This window comes from Aythya ferina (assembly GCF_964211825.1).
Source record: "Aythya ferina genome assembly, chromosome: 26".
Taxonomy (NCBI): Eukaryota; Metazoa; Chordata; class Aves; order Anseriformes; family Anatidae; genus Aythya; species Aythya ferina.
Window position 1 is genome coordinate 2,468,010 of NC_140324.1, and position 14,419 is coordinate 2,482,428.

Sequence of the window (14,419 nt, forward strand, 5' to 3'; positions counted from 1 at the left end):
AGTCTTGCTTTAACACCTATGGTCCTGTTTGAAGCTTTGATGTCTTTAGCCCTGTTTCAACCAAAAGCTTTGAGAGGGGTGAGAGGGGAAGGTGCTGTCAGCAGTTTGCAAGGTAAACTGAAGCTCTGGACTGTTCTCAACTTTTATTTCCTCCACGGTTTTTTGTACTTCCCTGCAGACAGATCGGTCAAGGCCTGTGTCTCCACAAGGAATGCAACCTAAGCAAAATATCGCAGACTTCAGTGGCGGGGGGAGAGACTGGGATTTTGCAGCACTGGTATCAACAGTGAAGTTTCCCTTCAGAACTGAGGAGGGAGCATGTAGCAGTAAGGAGCAGGTGAAAGGGAGACGCTGGTGAAGGCAGCATGGAGCAGCTACTCCTCCTTGGCCGTGGGGACTGAGGATGCTCACGGCTGGAGCCTGCCCTGGGGCTCTTCAGGTGTGGAGGGGTGGGAGCTGGCTTTGCTGGCAAGCTCTTCGGAGACTGAGCAAGTGAAATTTTGGTGATATTTTGGTGAAATAGCAAGGTTGAAAAATATAAACAGGCAAGTTAAATTCCAGATCAGATGCCTGCTCACAGATCAGCCTGGTTTCGAGCGCTGGCTGCGTGCTGGCCTGAGCCGTTGGCATGATCCCTCCTGAGCAGGGCCGCTGCGTGCTGCCAGGCAGCTTCCTCCAGCTCCAGTTTGTCTCCAGACGAAGCATTATTAATTGTAAAACAGTGTAAATGGTGCTTTGTAAACCAAGGGGGAGGACGCCGAGGCGAGCGCAAATTCTGGCACAGGATTCCCGGTCCCAAAATAATGTTTTGCATCCTTCTGAGTAATGATTGACCGACCCAACATTGTGTGGGCGCTTCCGTGTTGATCTGGTGCATGCGTTACTGCTACAGTAAAGTGTGGTTTGTTTTTTTTTCCTTCTGGTGTATTGCCCAGAGCTGGAAAATGCATTTGTTCCGAATAAAACTGAAACTGCCTGGGAGGTGACTGCACAGGACAGGGGAGCCGCTGAGCTTTGGCATTGCTGCAGATGCTGCCTCTCTTTAACGGGGAGCTCTCTGAAGCTCTCGGGATAGGAAGCAGGAGCATTCGTGCATAGTTACTGCTGTTATTTTGGTAGAAGTCTGAGGTGCAGAGGGAAATGAGAGGCCACCTAGCTCGGCAGGAGCAGGGGTGTGCTGGCAGGTAGCTGGGGGTTGTTTTCCCCTCTGAAAAGTAATTTCTGCAAGCATTGCTTAGTGGGCATAATAGCCATGTGGTTTTCATCCTGGTTTGTGATTTAGAGAAAACTTTCAAGCCTTTCTAAAGCATCTTTCTTTCCCTACAGCAAGGGAATAATAAGGTGCAGGGGGAGGTGGGAACAGAGGCTGTACGGTTGCGTTACGTGGTGAATCATGCTGCTGCTCACCTCTTAAAAACTGATGGCCTCGGACTACTCGGAGGAGGAGCAGGTGTTCCTCATGTCCCAGCTTGTTTTCGATTGTTTCCTTATGGAACTTGCTATTAAAATGGCTGAGTTTTGGTTGGAGATATCCTCTGCAAAGAATTTTCTCTGAATGTTGCAATTCATTTTTCCAGATGTTGGTAATTAAGGAGCAGTAAACTTTCCTTTCATACGGTCTCGGGGCAGATAACAAGTCTCAGAAGATCTGAGATAACTCTGTTCGTTTTGGCACTCCAGCTGTTAGGCATGGCCTGATCTTTCCAAAGTACAGCCTGTAGCGAGAAAAAAAGTCATCCTTTCGGCTTCTCATTTTTACACTGATTATTTTCCAGCATCTTCGCTTGACTCTTTTGCTTTTTGAGCACTGAGTAACACATTATTGCCTAATATAACCTATATTAGGCAATGATCTGCTGAAATAGTTCGGTTGACAAACCAGAAGGCGAAAGACACGATGTATATCCCAATCTCTGGGCTAACAGGAGCCCTGCCGTGTTCCAGCAGACCCATCCCTACAAAATTAAGTGAAAATGAGGGTCCACCTAAGGGGGAGCCCAGGGAGTAGCACTGGATACTCGCTGTCTGGGTTTCATCATTGCCAGTCACTAACCTGCCTGTGTGTGCTAGGCCTGGTACTAATGTGCAGGTAATCTTTTTTTTTTTTTACCAGCAGGGAATAGAAATCAGCTCACAGAATCACAGAATGGTTGGGGCTGGAAGGGGCCTTAAAGAGCTTCTAGTTCAAACCCCCTGCCATGGGCAGGGATGTCTCCCACCAGCCCAGGCTGCTCAAAGCCCCGTCCAGCCTGGCCTTGAGCACCTCCAGGCCTGGGGCATCCACAGCTTCTCTGGGCAGCCTGTGCCAGGGCCTCACCACCCTCAGAGTAAAGAATTTCTTCCTTATATCTAACCTAAACCTACCCTATTTTAGTTTAAAGCCATTACCCCTTATCCTATCACAAAGAGTCCCTCCCCAACTTTCCTGCAGCCCCTTCAGGTACTGGCAGGCTGCTGTAAGTTCTCCCCAAAGCCTTCTCTTCTCCAGGCTGAACACCCCCAACTCCCTCAGCGTGTCCTCAGAGCAGAGCTGCTCCAGCCCCTGAGCATCCCTGTGGCCTCCTAGTATCGTTCTAATATGTCCCTGTCCTTCTTGTGCTGGGGGCCCCAGAGCTGAACACAGGGCCCCAGGTGGGGTCTCACAAGAGCAGAGCAGAGGGGGACAATCCCCTCCCTCACCCTGCTGGCCACGCTGCTTTTGATGCAGCCCAGGATACGGTTGGCTTTCTGGGCTGCAGGCACACATTGCCAGCCTGTGTCTGTGCTTGGGATTGCCCCTGACCCAGATGCAGAACCTTGCACTTGGCCTTGCTGAACCTCATGAGGTTCTCAGAGGCGCACCTCTTGAGCATGCCCAGGTCCCTCAGGATGGCATCCCTTCCCTCCAGCTCGTGACACCATTTTTCTCTGTGGAAAAAAAATAATAGAATCACATCCTTTGGTAGGCTGTGTTGTCATCTGTGTTTGGAAAACAAACACGTTCACCATCAAACCACAGTAAAAATGGTCAAGGCTGCGGAGAGCTTCTAGAATATATCCGAATAGGAGTTGGCCCAGAGACGGCAAGTTTTGGTCTTTGGTGCCCAGCAAGAGCCTGGTGAGCAAAGGTTTGTGTTTCTATTTGATTTCTGGTGAGCTGAGGTATTGTAGATGTTGCAGGGCAGCTGAGTTGAGTCCCTTACAGAGGCAGATAAAATGCAAATGTGACAGAAACACGAGTCCCAAACAGCTGCTTCCCAGAAGCTTCCAACGTCCTCCTGGGTGTGACACGGTGAAACCTGGAGAGCTGCACGAGCAGGTCCCGCACAGCATCTCCATCTCAACCTAAAGGGGCAGGAGGAGGTTGTTCCCAGCGTGAAGCTTTATTAGAGGGTTCACAAGTTCCCAGGACTTTGTCCCTTGATATTTTTTTGTTTATTTTTTTGAGCCTAGGATCAGGTTTGGCCCGTGACGGACTGGTTCACAGCACTGCTCCGCTGGCATTGTCTGAAGAGAAGGTTAATGCTGAAGGTCTTGCAGCATCTCAGCGAGATGTCGCAGGCCAGGCAGGAAATTGAGAAGCTGCCTGGGGAGCGAAATGCTTTCCTGTGTGCTGTGTTACAAAATTCTCTGGGACTCCAGGAGGTGTTGTGCGGCATCGGGTTTGATTCTGTGCTGGGTTTTATGGCGTGAAAGGTCGTGAGCATTTGCGCTAGGGGAGGGCTCTCCTTGCACCCCAACTCGCCGGGCTCTTGCCTTCAGAGCCTCTGGCTCCCGAGATTTCTTCCCAAGTTCTGGGCTGTGCAGGAGTAGCGCTGAAATTGCAGAGCTCCCTCCTCTGTGTCTGAGGGCACGTCTTGTGAAGCTTCACAGCTATCTTCAGCTGATGGATCAGGCGTGGGCAGATCTGGCTTTTCGGGTACCTTAAAGCATTATTCAGCAGACCCACAGGGTGACTCCTGGGAGTCAGACGGGTGCTGAACAAGAACTTGTAGTTTTTTAAAGAACAAAGCAGTGCTGTTGTCTTCAGCCCTCAGCAGAGAGTGTGTTTAAACAAGCAAAAATAAAAAACAAAGCCCTGCAGCAGCTTGGGGCTGATGGTTGGTTTTATTTGGATTTCTGCTTGTTTGCTTCTATAGATTAAAGCAGCTCTGCAGCCAGTTAAAAGCAGCTGGGAGGACTTCAGACCACTCATCCCGTCCCTCTGTGCGTGGACTTGGTGGCAGTGCCTCGAGGTGGCGAAGGAAGCAATCCTTTGTACCGACTCCCACAAGAAGTTTGAGTTCAGGCAGTCGTAGGGCCCCAGGATTTGGGAAATCCAGTTTTTGTGGTGAAAAGGAAAGCGCTGGTGTTTGAAAACGCCCTGCAGCAAGTGAAAACCTCTCAGTTCACTAACAACATCTGTAAGATCGTATGATTAGGAAACGCAGTGCCTGCGATCCCAGGTGAGATAAAAACTGGGTTGGAAAGGCAAGCTGGGAAGCCGTGCTCTTGGGGGTGAAATGTCAGCTTGCGTGAGCAGTGGTTGGATATTTGGCCATCTGCACTCAAAGAATCTAATGGGTTACCAGCTAAAAACAAACCAAACATTACTTGTGGTTCTGAGTGGGTTATGTTGCCTCCAGCTTGGTTATCTCCTGAGGTTGCTGTAGCCTGGTGCCAGATCTTGGGTAGTGTCATCAGGGGAAGGGACTGCTCAGGGAGAGCAGCAAACGTGGCTGCTGGCAGCGCTGCCGGGAGGTGGGCTTCGTGGTGGAGACATTCCAGGGAAGCCATCAGCTTGGAAGATCACTACAAAACCTGGTGAGCAACACCTGACGAAGGTGGAGCTGCTTCTGGTTCCAGTTTGCTCTGGATCCCATCAGAGCTCCAAAACTGCTCCAAGGCTTTACACCGGTTGAGATATTCATCGTGCAGACAAGCCACGAGCAGCCCAGAGGAGCCACAACCTGAACCTAACAATTGCCCACTATTTAGCATCTTTCTTTCTTCCTTAGTCATTCCTGCTGCCTTTTTGATCTTGATTCTGGCTTTTCGCTGCATGGCTTTGTTCCATACATTTATCTGGCTTGCTGTGGTTCCCCTGTCTGGGAGAAGGAGCTGAAGAGCTGTCTTATCAAGCTGCAGGCTCGAGATATGCAGAACAGAGCCTTTAGCTCCTTGTCTTTTGCTTTTCCTGCTGGGCATGACTTCTGGACAGAGAGCAGCCTGACCTCTGCAGCCCTGAGCTGCTCAATCGTTTTGGGGAGTTGAGAAACTCCCGTTGCCCTCTGGATGATACAAACCGGATTGCATTTCTTACTGCAATGCTGGAAGACTGCTAAGGAGGATTTTTTACAGGAATGTTTTGCGTGAGCTGGGCAGCAGGCAGGATCCTGCAGGAGCACCGCGGGCCCTGCGGTGCAGCAGGGTGCTCGATGCTCTTCGAGGGACGCCGCATCTCGCTGCACGTGTTTGAGTTTTGGAGCCCTGGTGCACAAATCGCTCTGCTGAGCCAACTTTCCACAAACAGGGTTTATTTTTCTTCAGCTTGAATAAGCCCTGAAAGCTCGACCGTTTGTATCCTGGATCTGCTTAGCAGCTTAGGCTACAAAATGTTGCTGAGAAGAGACCTCTGATTTATTTGCTCTTGTCTAAGCGAGCAGCAGAGGAGACATTGGTAATAAACTTAATGTCTCGGAGATCTTTATTGGTTTTGGTTTTGTTTTTTTTGTTTTTTTTTTTTTTTAATAATGCGAATAAGAAATACATCTCCAAGGAGTAGGCTCAGAAATCACAGCTGCCCAGAAAAAGCCGTGTGTGGTTCAAACCAGCTGTTTGGTACTTCATCCCGGCTGTGTTTTTGGGGTTTCTGTTCAGAGGTTGGGTTTGGATTCGGTGAGCTGTTGACAGTTGTGAGAGGAGGCTGCGTGGTGATGAGCTGAAGCCTTCAGGGAGCCAGGAAAGGGACTGGCTTGGCTGTACACCATAGTTCATGTGCAGCTGGGTATGGAATTGGAAATGGAGCACACCGCAGATGTTATCTTTGGATTTCAGTGACTTCCCCGCTAACTGTATCCATGAAAATCTCGCTGCTTTTCCTTTGTGTTTGCTGAATGACATGAGTCAGTTGCATATTAAAGCAGTGAGTTCAGGCTCCACCCTGGGACGGACCCCGACAAGGAAATGCCAAATAACTTGTAATCGAAAACCATGCGCTTCCTGATAGACTGCGGGGTGGCAATTCCCCCGCACCCCGAGCGGGGCTGCCAGGGCAAGGACACGGGGCTGCCTGTAGCTGTCAGATGCGGAGCACAAAGAGCCTCAGTATAAATACTCCCAGGACACAGGGAGTGAGAACAGTTTTATTCCAATACACAAAATGGGCCTTTTTTCCTCTGGACTTAAAAATAAACAAGATTTTGGCTGAACAAATGGAACCAACCTTTTTATTAAAAGCATATATCTTCTCATGTCTGCTTCAGTCAGAGGCTTTTAAAACTGAAAGAACTCCTTAACTTGCAAAACAGCTGACTTAAGTCATTCCAATAGCATTTATCATCTTACTTTTTGCTCTTTAGAGTTGGAGCAGCTTTTTATTTTTGCCTTTTTTTTTTTTAAAAAAGGAAAGCAATTTTTTTTTTTAAAAAAAAAAAGGAAAGCAATAAGAAAAGTGGCATTAACTCTGCATGCTCCTTGCACAGAAGGACGGAGATGCTGAGCTGAGGCCATGCTGGACCCGTTCAGTTCATTTCAAAGCTGATGGAAAGATCTCTGGTCGTTTCAGTGGGGATTGACCTGCCCATGAGCTTGAGCCTATTCCTGTCCCAGTGCAGAGGAAGGCTTTGCAGATGGTTATCCAGAACAGCTGTGATAAATTAGAAGCTTTTCTATTACAAATCAGAAAACGTTCTGTGACTTGGGTGGATGCTGCTGAAGTGTTGGGTGCTGAGACACCAGAGAAGTGCTCCTCTTCCCCTCTTGAATGTGCCCACCCAGAAGGGAGCCATTTGGGCAGGTGAAGCTTTTGGTTGTGAAAGAATTGCTTAATTTACAAGAGGTGAAAAAACGCCGGTGCTTACCCAAATCCGTGTTTTCAGGGCTCCAACAATCATGTTCTCTTACTGGCTTTTTGTTTTCTTCCTCTGTAGTCTGGCCAAGCCTCCAACCAGGAACAAGCCCTTATTTTCTTTAGCTATTTTAGTTTGATTTAGGCTTAGCTGAACCCGACAAAACTGCAGTTTCGTGGGAATGTTTGACTCCTGTTGTGCACAGAGATCTTGAGACAAAAAGGCATTTCCTCAGATGCGATGGTGAAGGTTTGTTTGTGTGCTTCCACCTCTGCGAGGCAGAGACTGAAGATTCTCTCTCACATCCCCCCATCTTCCCTAAATTAAACAAGCCTAATTCTTATAATATTTTTTCTCGGGTAAGTTGTTTTTTGAGACCTTTTTTCCTTTATTCGTTGCTTTCATTTGAGCTTTGTTTAGGGGTTTGTTTCTCTCTTGAAAGCCAGCCACCAGCATGAGACACTTCAGCAGCGATCCTTGTGGTGCTGGTGCTCAGGGATTGCTGTGCATGCCTTACGTAAGGCGGTCCTGTTTACAGACACAAGGATTTTGGTCTTTTCCAGCAGTATGATGTTGTTGGCTAACGTCCAGCCTGTGACTAATTGTAACCCCAGCTTTTTATTTCTGTGCAACCACCTCTGAGGGACCAGGCTAAGGGAGGTGGTGGGAGATGTCAGCTCTTTTTCTGAAGCTGCAAAGCACATCTGTCTTTGGGGTTGAGATAACCCTGCCGGGGAGGAACACGGCTCTTCCTGGCAGCCTGAGCAAGCTGCTGCCCTCCCTCGAAGGCAGAAAGCTCTCCTGGGTGCGTGGGGCTCTGCGCTTATCTGAGCCAGCTCCTGTTTTGTCACCTTGGGCTCTTTCTCTGCACCTCCTCCCTCATTCTTGCATTTGCTGCTTGTTCCTCGTGCTCTCTGCTGGGTAAGTCCCTGAGGTGCCAGAAGCGTGGCTGGGTGCCTTCGCTGTTTGCACAGGCTGGCGGAAAGGCTGTTGTAAAAGTCACGCCTGGCCTGAGGCTTCGAGAGGGAGAGGAGCAAAGCTGCGCCCTGCTGCCCTCGGTGAAGACCTGCAGCGCTTCTGGGTGGCTCACGCCTGCACAGTCGCTGCAGGGACGTGGAAGTGGAGGCGCCTGTGTTTCTGTAAAAGAATAAAAAATGGAAAAACAGAAGTTTTTGGATTTGGTGGCTTCGATGAGCTCAGAAAGCACCTGGGTGCAGCTGGAGAGAAGGGCCCTGCGGAGCTGTTTGGTGCCGCGGGTCAGCGAAACACGACGGCTCCACAGGGCCTGGGCCTACGTTTTGGGTCTGGCTGTGGCCAACCCAACCTGGCCCCGTGGGGCTTCTGGTGCCTGCCCTACATCGGCCAGTTCCGTCGGAAAGGCCTCATCAGGTTCAAGGCTGTGTGCCTGCAGCTCTCGCTGGGAAGGGTGGATTTGCAATCCTGAGGCGAACCAACAGAAGCAGGACACTTGGAGCCTCAATTTAATGTCCAGGCGGCCTCGCATGACACATCAGAGGGGACAGAGGCTGAGCAAACCCTTGTTGATGGGGCCTGGTGGTGCCCGTGATGGCGAGGGGCTGGGGTGGGGGGCCTGCAGCGGGCACTGGGGTGCTGGGCGCTCACGGCGCTGCTATCCCTGCAGGTCCCCGGGGCAGAAGGACCTGGAGCTGCGATGACGACGGGCGACTGCTGCCACCTCCCCGGCTCCCTCTGCGACTGCCCGGGCAGCGCCGCCCTCTCCAAGTCGGTGGAGGACTCCGACATAGGGCGCCCGCAGTACGTCACGCAGGTCACCGCCAAGGACGGCCGCCTCCTCTCCACCGTCATCAAGGCGCTGGGCGCACAGAGGTAAGGCCGTGCCGGTAGTCGGGGCTCGTGCTGATCGCATCCGTGTTTTGTTTTGTTTTCCCCGTTTTTCACAGCTCTCAGGGTGGAGGGGGGCGGCGAAGTCTTGCGAAGTTCTTGGTGAGGGGCTTCGCCAGCGGTACCGAGCGTGACTGCTGGTCGTGGAGACGATTTGAGGGCTGAAAACGGAGCAAAGCCCCTTTCCCAAATGGGCTTAGCATAAAGGCACGGGGTTGGTTTTGCAGCCCTGGGGAGAGGAGGGTGTTTGTGTTGCAGGAACTGCAGCACCCGGCTATTGCTGGAGGGGCCGGGTGGCACCTCCAGTTGCTCAAATTCTTCTTTCCCTGACTTCTCATCGTGTATTTTGAGCAGCTTCCGGAACGGAGGACATTTGGCAGCATTATTCAGCCCAGCTAGTAACATCGGTCACATTTTGTGTTTAAATCCTATCTGAACAGCTGTTACTTTTTTTTTTTTTCAATGAAGTCAGCCAAACGTTGATGAGGTGTGAAAGTGGTGACTGCAAACGTGGGAGAGGGAGGTGGGAAGGCTGGATGGGAGCTGAGGAGAGAGAATTGCTCTGTCCAGCAAACCTGAGGCAGGGCATTAGAAATGCCAGGGGAGGTCACGTTGCCCTCTGACAGCAGAGAGCAGTTGTGCCAGCCCTTAAAACCCGTGGAGGTGGGGAAGTCAGGTGGGGAACTGCCTGAGATGACAGGTTTAGAAGAAAAACAAACAAGATTTGTCATGGGGGCGTCCACATGGCCCAGCAGCCCATGCAGTTTGGCAGTGGCTGTCTCCAGCCTCTTCCCTGCCACAAGTACTTCACCGAGCCCGAAGGAGCCACAGGATTTGGTGTGTCTGTGACGTGTCCGATCTGAGGGCATGTGAGACCAAACCTGACTGAAACACCCGAGCACAAGCCTTTGCCTTGTTGGTTACTGGAAGGACGTGAGGTGAAAGAGAAGCCGGAATCCAAACAGGAAGGTGGAAGGCACCGTGCTCAGAGAATACAAAACCTCCACAGCGGCAGACATCAAAATCCTGCGAGTTGAAACAAGGCTGGGAGCGGCGTGGCTGCACGGACAGCCTGAGTTGGTGACAATTGGTGACAGCCCGAATTGGTGACAAGGTCTCTCCAGGCTGCTGGGAAGCTGCCCCTGAGGGGGAATTGTGCAGGAGCGGGGCCAGGCCCCTTCCCCCTCCAGACAGGGAGGAAGGAAAATGGAGTCTGATAACAAATACATTATTTTTTTCTCGCACCGTCAGCGAATTTTTTCCTCCTGGGTTGTTTATTGGTAGCCAAGGTTATATTAATGCTCTGGAAATATGAAACTTCTCAAACAGGAAGAGAAGGGATGAAATGTCTTACAGATGCTTTTCTTAGGAAATAACAGATGCGTGAGAGCACCCGAGGCCTGGGGGTTTTGTTGGTCAGTCACTAAGGCTTTACAGCAGCAGTTCTCGGAGGATCTCCAACTAAACCCGTGTGGAAGGGCCCTTTGGAGGGTGTCTGGGCCAGCCTCCCCTCAGAGCAAGGCCAACTTCAAAGTGGGGTCAGGCTGCTCAGAGCCATGTCCAGAGCAGTTCCCAGTGCCTCTGGGGATGGAGTTTCCAGCACCTCCCCTGTGGTGGGGATTATTTCTGCTGAAGAAGTCTCTTGAATAAAAGGCATTTAACAACTAGGAGACTGGGGTGGGTGGTGTTTGGCAGAGGGAAGGGGGTGGCACAGGGGTGTGCATGAGGAGGAGGGCTCAGAGCACCGGAGGAAGGATCTTGCTGGCTCACAGAGGGTGTGCTCACGCCTCTGTGGTGCACCTCCAGGAGAGGAGCCTTGCTTCTGCTTTGCTGAGCTGAGGTGCACTTTTCGTGCTGGCCCTTCTCAGCCCTTCGTGTCCCCCCGATGTGCTTCCCCATGGGCTCCTTTCCTGTGCGCTGTGCTCCCAGATCTGTTCCTTTCTCACCCTGTCTCCCGCTCCCAAATCCGTGTGGCTGTGGATAGAGGAGAAAGGTGGTGTTGGGTGAGAGATGCTTGGAAGGCAGGAAAGGAAGATAGCAGCGAATGACCAGCTCTCGTGGTTCAGCAAGGGTAGGGCTGGGTTGGGCAGCTGTTGTCCAGCATTTTATTCCTGAATGCTGAGGAGATGTGTGGAGTTGTGGAGACCGGTGGACTGTGAAGTCTAGAGCCATCGCAGGTTTTCCAGGGAGCCCAAGGCATTGTCATGGGGCTGGCAGATGTGGCACGGGGCTTCCAGGAAACCTGTGCTTTTGGAGGCCAGCCAGGATGTCCTTGCAGCTAAAATGGCTCCAGCTGCCTAATTTAAGGCAACCAAACCTTACTGGAAGTGACCACAGGCTAGAACAATAGGTGCAGTTCAGTGTGAAACGATGCAGCTGAAGGACACCCATCCCGGATTTGCGTGTGTGCTCAGGGGTTCAGAGGAAGGAGACCTGAGGCACGTGGCAGCAATGTGCAAGCTCCAGCAGAGAACAGAAAAGCAAATAAACTGCTGGGAATTAGGAATCGACAAAGGACAGAACATAGTCACTGCAAAAATCCCTGCTGTGCACGGATCCTGAAAACCGTATGGCTCTGGTCCCTGCAGCTTTAAAAGGATGCTTTAGAAACGCAAAAGGTACAGGGAAGGGTAGCGAAGGCAATCTGAGAGGTGGGTGTGTTTCTGAGATGTGATTGAATAGACTGGGACTCCTCATGAAAGACATGACTGGGCAGGGTATGGCACAGGTCTGAGGGGCGTGGAAAACATTTTTTTTTTTTTTTTTTTTTTTTTACATGACAAGAACTGGAGGGTAGTACACAACCTAGCTTGTAAAGCATTTCTGGTACTACGAGGTCCCAAGAGAGCAGACTGAGAGCACAGTCAAAGGATTTGGGTTTGTGGGTTGAGGCCTCGAGCCAAGAGGGGTGAGAAGTGGTGGCTGTTGGAGCACCAAGGTGTTCCCAAAAGGGTCTAGGTGGTTGGGGGCATGCAGTGCTCTCTGACTGGGGGTCGTCAGGCTTTGCTTTGGGCCTCTGGACTTGTTTCAGCACTTCGGGGCCGGTCTTGGGGCCGGTGTCAGCCCCTGCCCAGCGCTAGTGGAGCTGCAGCTGGGGCTGTGGGTGCTGTCACCCAGGGGTGCTGCGTGTGCACCCTCCTGGGGCCCGGTGGGGTCTCCCCCTGATCTCTGGATGTGGCCGTGTTGTTGTGTCTGCTCTGACCGTGATTTCGTTCTGTTTGTCTGCCTCTTTAGTGACGGTCCCATCTGTCGAATCTGTCACGAAGGTGGAAATGGGGAGGGACTGCTTTCCCCGTGTGACTGCACAGGAACACTGGGCACCGTGCACAAGAGCTGCCTGGAAAAATGGTTATCCTCCTCCAACACAAGTTACTGTGAGCTCTGCCACACAGAATTTGTTGTAGAGAGAAGACCGAGACCTTTGACAGAGGTACTGCTTTCTTCCTGCTTCACTCTATTTCCTTACCGTTTGATGAAAAATGAACTGATTTGCCCTGCTGCCCCCGTGGTTCTGTCTCCTCCTCCTTGCAGTACTACTCACAAAGAACTATTTGTGCAGAGGGATCGAGTCTTTTATCAGACAAGTGACGTAGCTGTGAAAATGCAGTAGCAATGTTTGGGGCAGCCCTTATCTGTGAAGCCCCCCTTGCGCTACCGACAGCGGGCTGTTGAGCTGCAGAAAGCAATGCAGCAGTAGAGATGCTTCAATGCCTCAGCATCCAAACGCAGAGGTCACCACTCAACCCCCTGAAATATGAAGCTGTCAGAAATATGAGTCTTTTTTCCTGTTGGCTTTTATCTTATCTCCGTCTTACATTAGTGCAGCTCTCTCGCATGTGACTTCCTCGTCATGTTCTGCTCTGGAAAGTGAGATGTGGCGATTGCTGGCACTGTTCGTAAAGGACCCACACTCCTTGAGTAATGCTGATGTGTGCTTGAAAGCATTTGTCTGGCTCCTTCCTGCTGACCTGAGGTGTCCTGAGTAGCTCTGTCGCTGTCCTGTGCTCCCCAAAGCCAGAGCAGGCAGGACATGGCCCAGCCAGCCCTTACTCCTCTCCTCATTGCCCTAGGGGGACCTGGCTTTGGATGAGTCGTCAGCCTTCTGGAGATGGATGGCACAGTCCAGGCTGCAGTTGGTGTTTTGTTGTGTTTATATGTGCTTTGTGGTGTTTGTGTGTGTGTTTCCTTTTTTTTTCTCATTTTTTTTAATCACAGTACTCTCTTCCTTCCCCCTATCTAGGTGGTCTGCTGTGCTCCCCTGTAAGACTTCCTTTCTCCCCCAGGGATTGCAGTAGCTGCCTGCAGCGAGGCCCCTTGCACGCGAGGAACAAGGGCAGCTGGGCCAGGCCATCCTCTGTCCTCAGAATTCAGGTGCAGGTCCCCAAAGAGGAATGAGGAAATGAGTGCCTTACAGCCCCAGAGGGGCTTGTTTCAGAAGGCCGTTTATTCTAAGTAAGCTTGAGAGGTGCTGGCAGCTGAGCAGTTGGTGTAGATACGGCTGGTGTTCCTCAGGGTGCTGCAGGACCAGGTAGAAGGTGACGTAGGTGTGACTGAGATGCAGCCTGGAAGAGCAAAGCGAGCTCCTGTGCTCCTCACTGTTCGGATCCTGTTCTCTGCCCGTGTCTGCATGCTGCTGGGCTGGGCTGGGCGCTCATCAGAGGCCACAAGGTGCCTCTCTGGCAGGGTTTGGACATAGCTCTGGGTTCTGTTTCCAAAGCTGCTTTTCCTGTTCATTATTTCAAACTGTTGCGAAGCCGTGCTGCTGCTCGGTCATCAGCGAGGCCACGGGAGGAGGGCTGTGAGCTGAGTCCCAACAGCGGGCTCCTTACCTGCTAGCGACCGGAGATTTGTCGGTGCCTGCCACCAGAAGTGCGTGAGGTTAATGCTGGTTTCTGACTGGGACTGCTCGTAGCCCACTCTGTCTTTCCCCCTGCTCCATCATCCAGACTAAAACTGAGTCACCACTGCAACGGTGAATTGCTTTTCCTGGTCCCATTTTTATCTGGTCCCATTCCCATTAATTCCAGAGGAATGATGTTCCCATCCCACCTCGCTCTGGAAGCCGTGCTCTCCTTCCCACGTTTTTATCTCCTCTGAGTGCCTGGAGAGCTGGCAGGGCAAAAGCCCCCCCTGGCTGGAGAAGCATTCGATCTGCATTTTGCAAAACCGACGCTCGGTTTATAATGATGACTGCTGAATGGCCCGCTGACTGTCATTGACAGAGCAGCCCCATGCAGGAGGTGGCTTTAGACCACGGTGCTAAACTGAATCATGTCTTTAGAAAAGCAATTTGTGAAAGAGCATTACAGTGGTTAGGACTGGCTGAGCCTTATCACTTTGCTCCCAGCTGCTGAAACACATAGAACGGCTCTTTGACCAAAACCTTTGAAATGACTGTTTCAGAGGTTGAAAACCAATGCTTTAGAGCACTTGGGAAGGGCCAAAACATTTGTGAAGGGCCATATCTGGGCCTTGAGGACGTGCTGCAGGCAAGCCCAGTACCAGTGAGCTGGTTTGGGCTTACACCA

General features: G+C 51.4%; 1 protein-coding gene across 4 annotated transcripts in view; it reads left to right on the forward strand.

Moving 5' to 3' along the window:
* Positions 1–14,419, forward strand: part of MARCHF2 (membrane associated ring-CH-type finger 2) — a 34,587-nt gene that overhangs the window by 3,458 nt on the left and 16,710 nt on the right. Inside the window, exons 2-4 of one of the 4 annotated variants that reach the window (XM_084498662.1) lie at positions 4,119–4,424; positions 8,671–8,876; positions 12,126–12,321. In XM_084498662.1, the coding sequence (XP_084354788.1) occupies positions 8,701–8,876; positions 12,126–12,321 (372 nt within the window). In that variant the 5' untranslated portion in view covers positions 4,119–4,424; positions 8,671–8,700. Of the gene's footprint in view, positions 1–4,118; positions 4,425–6,630; positions 6,977–8,670; positions 8,877–12,125; positions 12,322–14,419 lie in introns of those variants that run through there. The other 3 variants (XM_084498661.1, XM_084498663.1, XM_084498664.1) reach the window with 3 other exon arrangements.